At 40.6% G+C, this 16288-nt stretch overlaps 1 protein-coding gene across 1 annotated transcript; it reads left to right on the top strand.

Moving 5' to 3' along the window:
• The first annotated feature begins 6136 nt into the window (after positions 1-6136).
• Positions 6137-9893, top strand: tbx16 (T-box transcription factor 16). The gene is made up of 9 exons (XM_080432413.1): positions 6137-6253; positions 6440-6596; positions 6980-7082; positions 7531-7695; positions 7956-8102; positions 8225-8301; positions 8428-8519; positions 8628-8835; positions 9116-9893. The coding sequence occupies exons 1-9, from the start codon at positions 6238-6240 to the stop codon at positions 9570-9572; spliced, it is 1422 nt and encodes a 473-aa protein (XP_080288539.1). The 5' UTR covers positions 6137-6237; the 3' UTR covers positions 9573-9893.
• The last annotated feature ends 6395 nt before the right edge of the window (positions 9894-16288 follow it).

Below are 16288 nucleotides of genomic sequence, written 5' to 3'. Positions count from 1 at the left end.
AAATGATATTCACCTTTGAGAAAACCTGTTGGGAGTTTGTATTTTTTGGTGTAAGATACCTTTTCTATTCTAGTGCTGAGAGTCTTCTGAGAATGTATAATGGCCAAAGGCTAATTTATGATTTGTCGCACGACAGCGTCACTTTTTTCAATCACTCATTTTTGTCGAGCGAAGCAGTTGTGAGACGAACTATCATTTTAGCCTGAGAGGTTACTGGGTTCAAGGATGTTTTTCTGTTCTACCTCCTCTTAGCTCAGGCTACTAGAGGGGAATTGTTCTATACATTTAGACTGATTGAAGATGTCACAAACCAAAAATATTGAGAGAAACATATCTGTTCTGTGTGATATTTAAAATGCCTTCAAAACAATGCATACAAACTTAACACTGCATGGGGTCTTTTACATATATTTATAATAATGGCTGTAGTGTTAATTGAGAGCTGGGTAAGATGCAAATATTTCAGTATGTATCTGTCTATTTCCACAGTAAATATATTTTTGAACTGTACTTGCAACTCCATTCATACGAGGATGGGAAACGTTTAAGCAACATGCTACGATCTAAATAAAAGAGATAAAATACTGTTACATTGTAGTCATTTTACAAAAATTGCCAGTGCTACTACATATGTTATCATTCAAATTACTTTATTTCTTTAAGAGATAGTTCACCCCCAAAATGACTTTTTTTCCCCATCGATTAGTCATCCCATGGAGACTTGAATTTGTGGACATTCTTTTGTTTTTGTCGCATTCCTAAGCCAATAATTTGATGACCGGCAGCGGTTCCGGTAGGAGACACAAAGAGTCTCCTTTGTATCTCCTACCTAAAAAGCTGCCTACCTGTCCGCTGGTCATCAAATTATTGGCTTAGGAATCAGACAAAAACTAAAAAATATCCATGAATTCATGTCTCCATGGGATGAGTAATTTTTTGTATTCACTTCCCCATCAGAGTGCATATATTGTGACTCTTTAAGAATGTTGATGTATAAACTATGTGGTGCAATGTTGTAATATTATTTCTGCCGTTACCAATACTTAATGGTGTTAATACCATCATGAACAAATAGCCATGACTACATTTTTTTATTATAAGCATTACCTTTCAAGAAATGGCAACCAAAAAAAGTGATTACTAATGTTTTTTCAACGCAGTTTGGGCATTCTAATAAGGCCAAGTTGTCTTCAGAACTATATGTAGGGAAAGAAAGGTGTCACTCCCCCTTCTGTGTATCACTGCTATTTTTCTTCTCTCCTGACAGACCACCCTGCTGACCATTGACATTGTGGTCAATGGGCTTGTACACTGTAGTGCGAAGTCTCCGACACGAGGGAAGTCATTAGTCTTCATTAGCAACTTCCAGAAGTTTCTTATGAAGTGCTGTGAAGTTGTCATTTGCCCCTTTACCAGGCAAGCTAAATTTGAGGTTTGTTTTCTTATCTAGCAGACCAAATGTGTGCTCCCCCACAGCCACTACTTTGAGGATGTGAGATGACTGTCACTCCTGGTCTAAAGAGGGGAGTTCAGAGAGGGATAGTAACAACATAGGTACTTCAAATCTATGCTCTATCCTTAACCCATTTAGACCTGAGGCCAATTCTAAAAACGCCTTCAAAATCCTGACATAAGTTTTCTGAAAAACTTCAAACATTTGTTCAAAAATTAAAAAAAAAAGTATGTTGCTACATACTGTACATGGCAACAACAGGGATTCCCGGATTGAACGGTATAGTTAGTATAGGGGTTCCCGGTCTAAATGGGTTAAATAAGATTCATCGTTTTAACCCACGAGGCAAATCTAATATAATTTAATACAAAAAAACAATATCAACTATGAGTCTTCCTTTTTTTCAGTGTTATGTTGCACATTAGTTAATATGCATTACTTTAGAAACAAATACTATTCTTCTCATTCATCGGTTGAGAATAGACGCCGTACCCACATTTAGCACTTTCTCTCGGAGCACAGCGGTGAAAATGTAAATAAATATTGCGATGGATGTGTTGTCAATACACAGCAATCACTTCTGTCTGATCTGGGAGGACACCATCTCAGGGGGATTCTAGGTCTTCTGTGACATCGGGTTGTTTTCCAGCCGATAGGTGCTAACCTCTCCAAAGTGGCCAATTAAGGCATCAAAAGGGCATGCTGCATGGCTAATGTGAGCGAAAGGTGTGAGATTTCTCGTCAGACCACTCCAGGGGCTCTTTATTGGGCTGCTAGAGAGCCGTCTGAACCCTGTGTATTGGCAGCTGTTAAGCATGGAGCACAAGGGGATCTTTGCACTTAAAGCAAATGGCCAAACACCTGGGGGAGGTAGAGCGCCGGTACCGAAGGTGGGCTGGGCAGTTAGCAGAAACATGGGTTCACCTAGTTAGACCGCAATGGACTGGTAAACAAAAACAGGCCAGTGGAAACATCAGTCATAGAGATCTGGATCTGGATGAATACTGTATATTTATTGAGTACAGAGAACAACTCATACATTGTAAAAAAAAAAAAAAAAAAATCACTGTGGATGTGCTTTCTGTGTGAGGTAAAATGCTTCCATTGGCCCCCATCATTCACTTTTTACTGTCAAATATTAATGAGCGGTGTAATACATATTCAACAGTTAAACTAATTCAAGATGCTAAATTTTTGTCTGTTCATAAACGGGAGGAAATTAGTGAGGGCCTTGGACGGGATACCTCTTGTAAGTTTGCTGTTGTTTTTGTAACTGGCAGTCATTATCAATGTTCTCACTCCCTGATGTGCTATCCAAGTCCAAATCCCCCTGAGGCTAGCGGCGACCCCTCTCATGTGGCTCTGGCTTCTGTTGCCAGCACAGCCACCTACGGAAACAGAAGCCTCCCAGTCGCGACCTGCCACCTCTAGACCCAGTGTGTGTAATGGGAATGACACTGGCACTGTTGAAATGTACACCTTAGCTCTCGACAGTGACACTCACTTTGGGCCGGCATGAGCCTGATAAATAACAGGACTTATCCTCACAATGTCTCAAGATTTTGAGGTTCTCTGTTCATTTAAAAACCCATTAAAATCTGTGTCATTTTACATTTTTGCCTATTCAAAAATAGCAGATATACAAGCACACAGCTCGTCACTTCGTGCCGCGGTGCAAGCTTGTACATCTGCTATAATTGAAAAAGAAATTAAAATCTTGAAAGTGTGAGAATTACTGATTTTGAAGAATCGGTCTCATGTCTTTATGGGTCAAATCAATGTTTCCCAACCTGGGGTCCGGATGGGGGGGCCTGAGGCCTTGTGTGTCTGGAGGTAGTCAAAAATTTCCAAAACATGTTGCACAAAATCATAACTTGCTTTCATCCACTGTCTGCCTGTATGTTCTCAATGTGATAATAGTCCAACTTGTCATACAGAATCTATATTATCCTGTAACTTTTTTAAGCTAACTCTGCCACGTAACCTTATTGTAATAACATGGTTAAAATGTGACCACTTTCAACCTGGCACCCCTATTTTGGGGCGTGTCATATTGTTAAAAATAGTCAATATTTGTATATAGCTGTAGATTGGCTATTTTCACTATTGGGCATACAAGAAGTATATTGAGGCTTAAGTGGGTAACATGTCTGAAAAACATAAGTGTGCGTGTGCGTGTGTGTGAGAGAGAGGAGGGGGGCTCAGCTTTTGTCAGATGTAAGAAGGGGGGTCTCCAAGAAAAAAGATTGGGAACCACTGATTTAAATATAAAGAGCTGTGTGATTTATCTCCTTGAGAAACAGTTAAACTTAAAGGGTCCCATGCTTGATAGCTGGTAATCCTCAACTGGGAGAGGAATATTACCCACTAGTCCCTGGCTGGGAATTTAGCGTTTGCCCTCAGAAGTGCAAAGTGAGGAGAGCAACACTGAACCTGTGATTAATAACTCCTTCACAACAATTGGGTTCACGTAAGGAGTATAATGCCACACATCACACTTCCTCAAGTTCTCCCACCAAGGTGACTCTCCAAACTGGGGGTCAGTCCTCTGGCTGTCATCTTGTTTTGTTTTGTTTTGTTTTGTTTTCGGCATTTTATGGTTTATTTAAGACGGATACAGTGAGAGTGAGACAGGAGAGAGAGAGAGAGAGGGGATGACTTGCACCAAAGCAGCCTGGGTTGAACTTGAACAATCCACAGCTACAATGTCGAGCCGAAGCAAAGAATTTGACTTGTGTATAGCCTACTTGTAAATGAGATGTAACAAATAAAATCTTTTATAAGCTATTGTATATAAGCTATTGTAGCATTGTCCTACAAATGTTGTGCAGAGCTTTGCATCTTTTAAGTGCATCTCGTTGATGACACCATTATTCTATGTTCGTATTCTAAATTGACTCATCATAGGGCCCTTAGACAAGCAAAGCAATAATTTCACAGGCACGTCGCTGTAGTTGTAAACATTTGGTTGTAAACGTCTTTAGATGAGCTTAACTGCTTGTCCCTCAGGTGGTCATGCTCTGCTCATTTGCAAAGTGCCCGTTGTCTGTATTCGGTTCTAATAATTGGTGTTAGTTTCACTTGCATTTGTTTTTGTTTAGTTTTTTTGCAATAGAGCTGTTTTTCATACAATTGCTGAGGCACAAGCAGCAAAACATTCCCATTGTGTATGGCTGCAAGAGAACTGCTAGACTACAGATGAGATGATATTGTATGCAATATGTAAATGTCAGAATACAATGTGAGATTGGGTAGGTGTAATTGGACATGTGGGGGGAAGCTTGCATGAGATTGGATATTTCTGTTTTTGATGTCAACCCCAGCCAGTGGAGACAGGACATTTGGAACTGGGCTCAGATGTGAATTCGGGTTCTCCATTCAAACAATGCTTGTGTTTAGCATTTGCATTGCTATGGTAACAGGACACAATGCAAGATGTGGACTATGAATAACGCTCGTACATTTGCTCTGGATGTGAATGGTGGGATGGTTCAGCTATTGGGGAAGGTCTTTATTCTCTGTCTCTCTTGCCCCATTCATTGCTGACTTGGGCTTGTGGTGCTAACTGGCTGCTAATTGCTTGCCCCTACACTGTCTTTCTCCACATGCAGAAACCAGGTCTTCAAGGGAAACTAGCCTAATGAGATTATCTATCAATGCATGGCCCAGTCTAGACCCCAATACACAACCCCCACTACTGGCCGCTCTGAAGCCACCAGCAGATGCCCTCAGGTAAAACTCACCTGGAGAATTACTGCGGTATCATCACCCTATTATGGGTTTACACAGAGGTTCCCTCCCACTTTTCAGTTTCTATTATGAAGAGTGGCCCTAAGCAGATTTAGAAAAGTGTGAAAGTGTGGCCAAATATTGTTGTCATTTTTAATACGAATCCACACCAGTAGGCTAAATTTGTTCAGTCAAAGGTGTAAAGCGTATTTAGGAGACTCCTAGGCATCAAAACTTTTGTTTAGTTTTGGCGATCACAAGGCCATTATTTAATGGAAATACATTTTTTTAAAGCATTTAGGTTCTTTTACATCACTTTAAATCTTGTTCATTCTATGAGTTCTGTCAATGGAATCATATGGGATATTTGACCACATTGCATAGAGACACTAAATAGCTACTTTGTGTACACTTAAGTCTGAATTGTACTTAGGCTATGCCTGAATTGTACATTTATGTCTGAATTGTACTTAGGCTATGTCTGAATTGTACACTTATGTCTGAATTGTACTTAGGCTATGTCTGAATTGTACACTTATGTCGGTTTGTATTTTCACAGATTTTGTGCCGGGGGAAGATGCACTCCTCATTGGGGAAGCCTGTCCATATTTGTTTAAAAGTCTCTTAGCAGTTAATAAAGATGCATTTCCTCCGTCCCTCTTCCTGTGGGGACGGTATCAAGGCTCTGTTAAGTCTCTTTGATTTCCAGCACCCTCCAATCAGAGTGGAACATTGACCCATCATTGTGCCACTTCAAAGACACAGAATGGCTGTCTTGACCCCGCCCACTGCAGGGCTCCCCTTAAAAGAGAGGGACACCCCATACCACAGATATGTCCTCCTGCAGATCTCTAAAACAACTGATGACTCAACATTGACTTGCTGCCTAACCTATTTCTTAAGCCACTGGATTTTACGCAACACACAAGACATAGGAGGGACCGCGGACCAAAACCAACACTCACTTTGGATATTTCAGGATAACCAGGCCTACAGATTGGCCCTATCTGCATTATTTTTCTTCATTTCTCTCTTGCCGCCATTGAATCGGAAGGATGCAATCCATTAGAGGTGAGCGTTACTCTCTGACCATGGAGATTTAATTGTTTAGCCTATTGCTAAGCTTTGTCTAATCAGGACTTCTTTTAGAATCTATAGCACTTATGTCTAATTTTCATTTGATCACGAAATATCTGGATCATCCAGAATATCACAGTTTCTAATATGTGACTATGATCCATCTCCCCTCTTTGCTAGACCTGAAGCCCAACTTCAGTATCCCACCTCCATCCTCTGTGGCCCCTGGACCCGATGCTTACCACCAGAGCAGCATCAAGCTCACTCTAGAGGACAGTGACCTCTGGAAGGACTTTCATGAAATAGGAACAGAGATGATCATTACTAAATCGGGCAGGTAAGATAAAGAAAACACATGCACTGCCAAGCAAAAACCTGTAACAATGATTATTAACATGACATTGAATATTATAGCTGTCACAGTGTGATACTATAATATAACTGTATGGAAGCTATCTAAAAAAGTTTTAGTTATTGTGAGTTTTTTATTACATTAACCCTGGCGTCCCTATTCTGGGCATGTCATAATAGCCGAACATTTGCTGAAAATAGCCGATCTACAAGCTCACAATGCACAGCAGAGATTTGGTGTTGAGGGAAAAAAGGAGGTATAGCCTTTTGGAGGACCCCGGTCAATGAAGTATATAGGGTTAAGGAAGCAGTATGTTTGTTTTGACTGCTCTCTTGTATTTATGCATCTGTGCATTTATTGTTTTTCAGGAGAATGTTTCCCCACTGTAAAATCAACCTCAGTGGCCTGATTCCATGTGTCAAGTACATCTTGTTGGTAGACATGGTACCAGAGGATAGCTTCAGATATAAGGTAAGAGTGCAGTATTTTATTTGTTAAAAGAATCCAGTCAGAAAGTAATCAAATGTCAACCCTTGCCTAAAATATTAATACTAATACACTTTTAGTTTTGTTTTAATTGTAAATGGAAACAAGGAGAAACATTTAATTCACCCCCACACCCATGACATTGGAAATAGAGTTCCCTAAATGGTTACTACAACTCCATCCCCCTGTTTATCACCCCCTCTCCTGACATTGTACATCAAAGGATGTTATCTCTTCCTGTTTTTCTATCCCCTGCTGGGACCCCACTGTACTATCCCTTTTTCTCTGTGGGTGGTAACCAGCCAGCCATCACTCTGTGCTCTATCTATCCTGCCCCTAACACTGTGGGAAGGGAAGACGGTGCTCTACCATAATATCACCTTTCGTATGACAGATAATAATGACACTTTGGCTTATCTTGGTCTCCTTATAGTGGAATAAAGAGAAATGGGAGGTGGCAGGAAAAGCGGAGCCCCAGCCTCCCTGCAGGACCTACGTCCACCCAGACTCTCCTGCCCCAGGGTGCCACTGGATGAAGCAGACTATCTCCTTCCTCAAGCTGAAGCTCACCAACAATACTTTGGACCAACATGGCCATGTAAGTTGAACTGAAAACACCAGTGAATATATTTTATGTTATAGAACTAAGTCTGCATGCCACTCAAAAATGATAAATCAGAATTGGAAAAATCATCATAGAATGGTTGATAGTAGAGCAATTTATGGTAACCTTTAAAAAGAATAAAGAAATAAATGAAATAACAATAAAGCAGAATACATTATTGCTTATCTTTGTGAAGTGTGCATGCCCTATTTCAATTATATACTGACTTATTTCACTGTTCTTTCTCTCACCAGATCATTTTGCACTCCATGCATCGTTACCATCCGCGCTTCCACATTGTTCAAGCAGAAGACCTGTACAGCGTCATGTACAGCATGTTCCAGACCTTCACCTTCCCTGAGACCTCGTTCACAGCGGTCACTGCTTACCAGAACACCAAGGTGAGTGCTTATTTTTTCACTGTGTGCCACTGTGACTCTTGTCAATCACAACATTACATTTACGTGAGAACAAGAAGTCTTTGATGACTGTGGATTTTAACCCACTTTTGTTCTTCCCATAGATAACGAAACTGAAGGTTGATAACAACCCGTTTGCAAAACGTTTCCGTGATGAAGAGGAAGGCACTAATGGCAAAAGGTAAATGGTGCATTACTTTTGTCTGAATTTATGTCTAATTTATGTTTGCTTACATATTGGATATGCACGCACTCATTAAGCAATGCATTTTAGTATTTATTTATTAAACGTATTGTTTCTTTGCAGACGTGCAGCCAAAACCGCAGTCGTCTGCCCAGAGAAGAGAGCCAAGAAGAATGCCATCATGAAAAGGGAGTCTGATGAGGACAGTCCTACAGGTATACTGCTGGTTTTAAAATGTTCACTCCGTTGGTGTTTGTTTCTGGTTGTGATGATGATGATTACTATGTTTTGGTTTTTATTTTAATTTTTTAATTTGATTACAGATTTTTGCCAGTCATCATATGAGGGTTATGAGGGAGAGGAACGAGATGTCCCAAAGAGCAAAGAAGAGGTCAAGGAGGAACGTTACTCCCCATGGGCCCCTGAGAGGGAACAGAGTGTACGCACAGAATCACCCGCAGGCACTGACACTAGAGATATGTACAATGCAGAACAGCTTGTACCAGCACCAGCATCTTATCAACCTTACAGGTAATTACTTACACCCCGCACCACCACCACCCTGACCAATGTTGGGAAACAGAAGCAAATTTTTTTTCATGCTGAAAACCTTAATCCCCCTTGCCCAGGGGTTTAAAGCCCATAAATTGACAAAAATATGATATTCATGTTTCAATCTCAGAGCTAACCGTTCTTGACCCCTGGCTTGCATCTGTATTGTGGTTTGAGCAATAAGCCCCATCAATGGGTCATGAAATTCCTTTTCTTGGTTTGTAATATGATTCTGAACCGTCTCTTTTGAATTTTTTAGGAGCCATGAGTATGCAAAACCTCCCTCTCCTTCCTCCAGCGTGGGCAGCAGTAATGGAGGTTCAGGACATACAAGCTTTGAGTCTAGAGTCCCTGATGTTGCAACTGTGCCGGAGCACCCCGACTCTTCTAAGCCCCGTACTCATGACATCGGACCATCGTCTTGTGGGCCACAGCAACAGCCCCTCCCGGCCCACCACCAGGACTACACGACTGGGGTACTCAACATGACCATGGCTCAGGCCAGTAAGCAGGGAGTGCTTAGCCACCACATTTACAGCCCTTATGGTGCTGAGCAGGCCCTGGGCCAGTGGGGTGGTCCTGGACCCACCCAATACCCGCCTCCTCCTCACCATTTGCCCACTGATTACGCCACACAAGCGGTGCACCATGGGTATCACCATAGCAACGTAACGGAATGGAGCCAGTACCCACTCTTCTCCTATGGTTGTTGGTGAATGTATCCCGCAAAGTGGAGAGTTATACTGACTGAGGGTGACGCTGTAGAGGCTGTTGCACACTTCTTTCTGGGGGTGTTGATCCGGGTGCTCACAGCGATGAGAATGCATGCCCAGACATGGCCGGTAGCCAGAGACTTGTGTCAGAGCACCAATGGAAAAACTGAAAGGTGAAATTGAGTGAGCGGCGACCTATTACCGCCGTATCAACACACTGGTCGCACGGTTCAATATCACAGCAGAGTCCAGTCTCAAGCACAGACTGCAACCGAAGTGCTGATTAGTTGTTACTATGAGTTGTCTATTTATTTTGTATTTGAATTTAAGTTCCTCCTGTATTATTTTTGTAAATAAGTGTCAAAGAAAAAAGGTGTGCGGTTATTTGATATGTTAAAACTGTGATGTGATCTGTATGAAAATAAAAACCTTAAAGTTGTTTTAATCAATCCTTTGCGTCGATTTAAAAAAAATATGAATTATATAGCAACATGTTTGAACACATCTTTTGAAGTGGAATTCTAGTTAACAGATTATTTCTTTATTTTTGTTATTTTTTTAGCAATTTTAGCAAATTAACTTTTGCAGACTTTTTTAATTAAAAGTGTGGAGAAGCCTGTGCTGTGTTTTCAGGATTTCCGGGTATTAGGCCCAGAGCCATTAGGCCCATCTTTTTTTCTCCTTCTTATTTAGTAGGCCTACAGTAGACCGTAGACAGTAGCTCTTGAGTTAATTACCTAAATAAGAATTGCACATTTTTGGAATTGGCTCATATGGGACTTGGTTATCAAAGACAAAAATGTAGTAAATTCATAGTCATTAATCCAATCTGAGAAGCTGCTTTCAAAATCCAATTCCAATTCAAAATGTGGAACATGCACTTCACAGAGAGCTGGCATATATTCCAACCACATCCATGTGCCTCCAGGCAGCTAACTTAACAAGGGTCTGGTGATGGGGGGTCAGCTGATGTAAACAAACAAAAACTAAGGAAACATTTGTTGCTAGTACTAGTAGTGATGTGTCGGTCATGATAATGCACAGTGAGACGGCCATTATTGGCTAGCAACTTGCCAGCCAATAATGGCCGCCTCACTGTGCATTATCTCTTACATAGGCTAAATGTTTACAAACAATAGCCAACCAATATAAATGAACCCATTGCAGCCCCAACATAGCTACAGCAACAGTAACAGGAAGAGTGGGCACCTAAACATTGTGGGCACCTCAATGTCATTCAGTGCCAAAAATATTTCTGGCTATATCACCCCTGTGCCAAGGCCAAAAATACATTGTAAAAAAAAAGTGCTTAGGAGCCGAGATACAGCCTTTTTCAGTAAAAAGTTAAACAAGAAGTGAATGGAGCAGCAAATCTTCAAATCATCATATCTTGGGTTCTGAACCTTTTTTTTCAAAAAAAAAAAAAAAATAAAAAAAAAGATTATTTTTTGAGTTTTTTTTTTTTTTTTTTTTTTTTTTTTTTCCATGACGTCTCAGACGTCATTGGCACTCTGGGCTTATGAAAAACGTGACGTCTGCGACGTCATTGGCACTCAATGAGTTAAACTGGCTATTTTTTTGAAAATATTAAAAAAATAATTTTGGAAATGATCTGAAGTAGGCATAATGCAAAGTAGGCTATAGCCTACATCATGGGTATTCAACAGGGGGTCCGCCCGTGACCCATAGGTTACAGAAGCTGTCACTTTGATCATCAACTTCATGTTCAAATGTGTTTACCTGTAGTCTACAGGTAAACACATGATCTACAGGCTGTAGATCATATGTCACACTAAACAAAAATGGTGCTAAAAGTGGTTCTTTGAATCGTGATTATGTTCTACTAGACTCAGGTTCTGGCCGCTACGCTACCCTCACACCTACGTGGCACCGCCGATCCAACCAATGTCTGAATCTGTGCTCAGGAATGTGTCAAAAACAAAAAAGTCTCCATGAATTCAAGGCGTCATGGAGTGTGTAATTGATAGAAAATTTGTAATTTTTGGGTGAACTGTTCTTTTAAGTGTCTTGTTCAGGGACACTTTCACACATTGCTGAGGCCTTGGATCTAACCTGGGATTTATGGCTTGCCAGGCAGGCTCTCTAACCATTCAGCTATGGCCACATCATCAGCAGAGATTCTAACGCAGTAATAAATTATGCATTTCATCCTCTATATATTGTCCAGCAACCTTTATGATAAAGGCGAAAAAAGATAGTAGACCAGTGGGAGCCAGATTGCTCAGATGCCGAGATCCCTGTGCTGGGATTCGATCCCATGATCTTGTGGTCTGAAGTCAAGAGCTCTTCCGACTGAGCTAAAGCTGGGGAACATTAGAGCAGCTGCCTTACAAGCAGAAGTCACACTTTCAACTCCCACCCTCGCCAGGGTCAAAAACGTTATATTTGAAATCCGAACGTTTATGTAGATGAATGAACGGGTCAAAAATGGAGAAAGTGCAAACACCAGGTTGAAGTTCATCCATGACGGTCATGACAGATCCAGACTGCACTAGCAATTTGTTTACATTCGACCGCATGGCTCATTTGCATAAGACGTTACCATATTGATTTTATCCCACTGTTGAGGGTTAGGGTTATATTTTATATATTTTGTTTAAGACTTACAGTAGGCTGCCTTGCCCCACTGGAATACAGTGACTGATATGAATTAATAATATACTGGACCATACATACATAAAATGAAGAATACCTTGTGATGTCAGTGACATTTTATTACAAATGAAAATAAAAATAAGAAACAGTGCAGTAACAATACGTTTTCGTATAGCAGCAATTTTGCATGTACAATATAAATATAAATATATTGTCTGTCGGGCGGAAGCCTCATTATGGCCAAAACTGTTACTTTTCAGCATAAATATTCTAAAATAGCAAAAACAGCAGATTGACAAAGACGTTGAAGACCCCTGGCCTACATGGTTTGTAGCCCATACATGCCTGAAAATGTGACATTTAAGGCCTAATATTTCTACAATTGCTACAAAATGTGGCTAACCGCAGTCATTGTGGGCATAAAGAAGTTGAAGGGTGAATTTGGGTCTGATAAGGATGTACCGTGCATGTTCAAATCATGTATAATCTTTTTTTTTTTCCTGCAAAGAATTGTCAATTTAACATTGAGATACCCACTCTTCCTGTATCCAGGGCTGCTCGTTTGTTGTTTACGTCTGTATCAACGACTGAAGCAATGTCATTGAATGTGGAAATGACAGAAGGGAGGTATGCTAGCTATACCTCTGTGGATAAAATGAGACTGACTGGGTAAGTTGGTCATGCACCCCCTTTGATTTTGACAGAATCACTTTCTTGGAACTAAGCAATTTATTTTTGTTTAATACCTATCTATGGCATACATGTACATTGAGCAGCATTCAAACATGTGGAGATGCCATCAAGGAAGAGCAACAGGTCTTAACAAGACAGTTGAGTTCTTTGACAATCTCACTAAAGTGATGAACAGGTGACCAAATATACATAATTGTAGAGGTACAAAGAACACTTCCTCTCAGGGGCTCCTTCCTCCACTAAATGTGAGTGACAATGACATTTGTTTTCATGTTCATAAGTCAAGACTTTAGGGCCCTGTGCAATAAAAATGTATGAAAAATGAATGAAGAATGAATGAATTTGGTTATTTCGAACATAAATTAAAACAAATAAAATACAAAACTAGCAAAAGAACACAACCATGTTCGAAAAGGAGTAGGATGAAGTGTAAACTTGTAAACTCCTTACCCCCCTCCCCTCACCAACGCAAACTCAATTAATACAACTCATAATTATCACAATGTTATACACAACTCAAACATTTCCACTCCATGTTCTAAGAAAACGAATCAAATCAAAAAGTAACAGTAGTAACAACATAAATAAATAAAACCAATGCATTTACCAATTTAAACCCTGCATAATAATTGAGTTGGCTTGGCTATTGGATGGGCTGTCTAATAGCCTACAGTGGACAGATACAGTATTTGATGCTGTTGCATTGCAGTATGTTCACGTAACACATTTGTATTTAGTTTGCATCAATGTGTATTTTTGTCTCCACCAGGCCGGACAGTCGAAGGCCCGGAGGCTGTTTTTGCTGGTTTGAATGTAATTATAAATAATATTAATAATTTTAACCGGAGGGAAACGTACCAGGGGGGGGGGGGGGCATCTAGGATCTAACTAAGGTTGCAGGTGACGATAATACACACATTTTGAAAAACAGTACTTCCTGAAGTAGGCTTAGTGTTTCTTTTTACTTTCCATTAGCTGATGTAATAAAGATGACAGTAGTTGATGTCCCAACCCAACATGCATTAAAAGAGCCAAAGGGCTGTGACTCTGAACAGGGTGTGGGTGGGGGAGCTTCACCTGCTGAGGTTTACCCACTGGCATCATAAAACATGGTACGACTATCATTGTCCATCTCAATGAGCGTTAAACAGCCTGAAAATGGGGGGCTGTCGGCTTCCTTTCACAGTTGAAAAACAGGGCTGTGCTGGGTGGATATGAACCGCTAATGACCGTTGTAAAGGCTAGGATGGGAGGAGGAGGAGGGGATGTCATCCCCCAGGAACAATTCTGTGGTGATGTGGGCTTTTACTCAGCTCAATTCATTAGTTAGTAGGCCTCTTGAGCCATTAGTGGGGCCGGATGTCTGGTCCCTTTCTCCTTTTTCCCCAGCTGAAGCATGATGCACACAATTTTATTTACACATTTTGATGAGGAAAGGTAATGGAGAGTAGAGCGGCATCTGTATTGATCCTTGCTACATAGAACAGTCATCCTGCCTGTGCAACGTGGAACAGTCACGTTAAAGCCTTAAAGGAGGGATGGTCAACATAATCAAGTGGAAATTAAGAGTTTTCTTAGCAATTATTATTGCTAAGATCTCAGAGATCAATTTGAGATAAGAGCACTTTGAAGTGAAATGGTAGGTTGGAAACCTTTAAATTAATAATCCAGTTATTATGCAGAGATGTTACCATCTCTATGCAGACGTTATCTCTATCTTCTATTGTTTTGGGTTGAGGAAGATACTTTTTGTCCCCCTGGTTTTCAGTGAATTATCTCACACAACAAAACCTGTTGGGTTCCAGCTATCAGAGCAATGTTTGTGAAATATCTTTCAATTTACTTAAGTGTTAGAGCAACATCCAGATTCAAATTAAAGGTACCTTACTGTTTTTTCACGACCATGTGTGGGGGACATGGTCACATATTCTAAATGTAAAAACAAACAAATGGTGATTTATAGACCCCTTGCAGTGACATCATCAGAACACAGCTATGTCTTGCACATTAGCTTTTGAAAGACATGGAAACAAGTGTCCTTGTGGCAAACAAATAAACATGGTATCAGTTAACAGAGGAAATAAAGTTCTTCCAAACGAGAGGTTTTCTTTCTTAGAAAAAAGGTATTCTATTTTTGGCATAATGAAATAACCAGGCTTAACGGGTTGTTGTGCAATCTTTGTCCATGACTGAAAGGGTAGGTGACTACTGAACTGAACGTGGACCAAAGCTGTTCTGAAACACCACTACCGGACTTATTTTTGTGGTATAGTAGTAGAAACGATTATGGAATGTGATTATTATGGTATCTAGGAGAATGAATGCGAAAGCAAACAATCTTAGGATAGGGTAATTGGAAAAAGGGTTGTGATATTTACTCCCACCGTGGGATGGGGGATACACTGGAAGCGATACACTTGGAAGAACAGCTCTCCATCTCAAACTAACAGAGCCACATCATTCCGATGATCTCTCCTCCCAAACTTTTAGACTACAGTTAATGTCAAGTTCATACATTTCTCATTCTCCACCATTCTAATGACGTTTGTAGGGACAACCTCGTTTATGCTCAATGTTATGTCACCCTTCACAGCAGGAGAAACAGCAAGAATAGGGCGCAGCACTTAGCAATGTAAACCCCCACTCCCACTGAGTTTAAACTGCTCAGCACTACACCAATGGGCAATTTAAGGGTTTTAATTGCTCTGATAATGGACAAGCAAAGAGCAACAGATCGACCTGCACTGAGATGACGGTAAAGGCCTCTGGCAAGGCTAAGTGCATGGCATATGTCTTAATTATCCCCCAGTTGGTGATAGTTTTAGGATGAATAGACTGCTATTAACAAACACATAAACACAAAGATTGTTACAGGTTGATGTCCAGTGGAAGTGTGAGCAGACTGCAGCCAGACATCATGATGGGGGCTGGCACAGCAGTGTGAAATAGAGAGGGGGTGCACTGACTTAGGGCTGGTGGGGGGTAACAGATGTAGATGAAACAGCCTCAGAGAGGAAAGCAGCAGTCAAGCTTCATAAAGTCAATGGACTATAGGGCCAAATGGAGAGGAACTGGTAGAGACTGGGCGGGATAAAGGGCAAAACACAACAACCATCACCGCCTGCTCACTCCCGCTTAGTGGCTTTCATTTCAGTTCAATTGAGAAAAACAAAGATCAATGGGAATATTCTCTTTCAACTACACTGTAAAATGCTCAGAGTTAAATTAACAATGAGCATTTTACTGTGTACACTTCTGAAAATGAACTGCATAAAAACCTAAGGGAGACAGGTATAGACCAGGAGGGAGGAAACCTCCAAAGCCTATACTCTGAAACTCAATTTTTAAAAAAAAGTCCAAAGCCTATACTCTGAATGAAACTCAATAAAAAAAACATTACATGTGCAAAC

This window comes from Gymnoscopelus braueri, assembly GCF_963280865.1.
Source record: "Gymnoscopelus braueri genome assembly, chromosome: 7".
Taxonomy (NCBI): Eukaryota; Metazoa; Chordata; class Actinopteri; order Myctophiformes; family Myctophidae; genus Gymnoscopelus; species Gymnoscopelus braueri.
The sequence above is the reverse complement of the archived record's forward strand: the minus strand, read 5'-3'. Positions and strand labels throughout refer to the sequence as shown.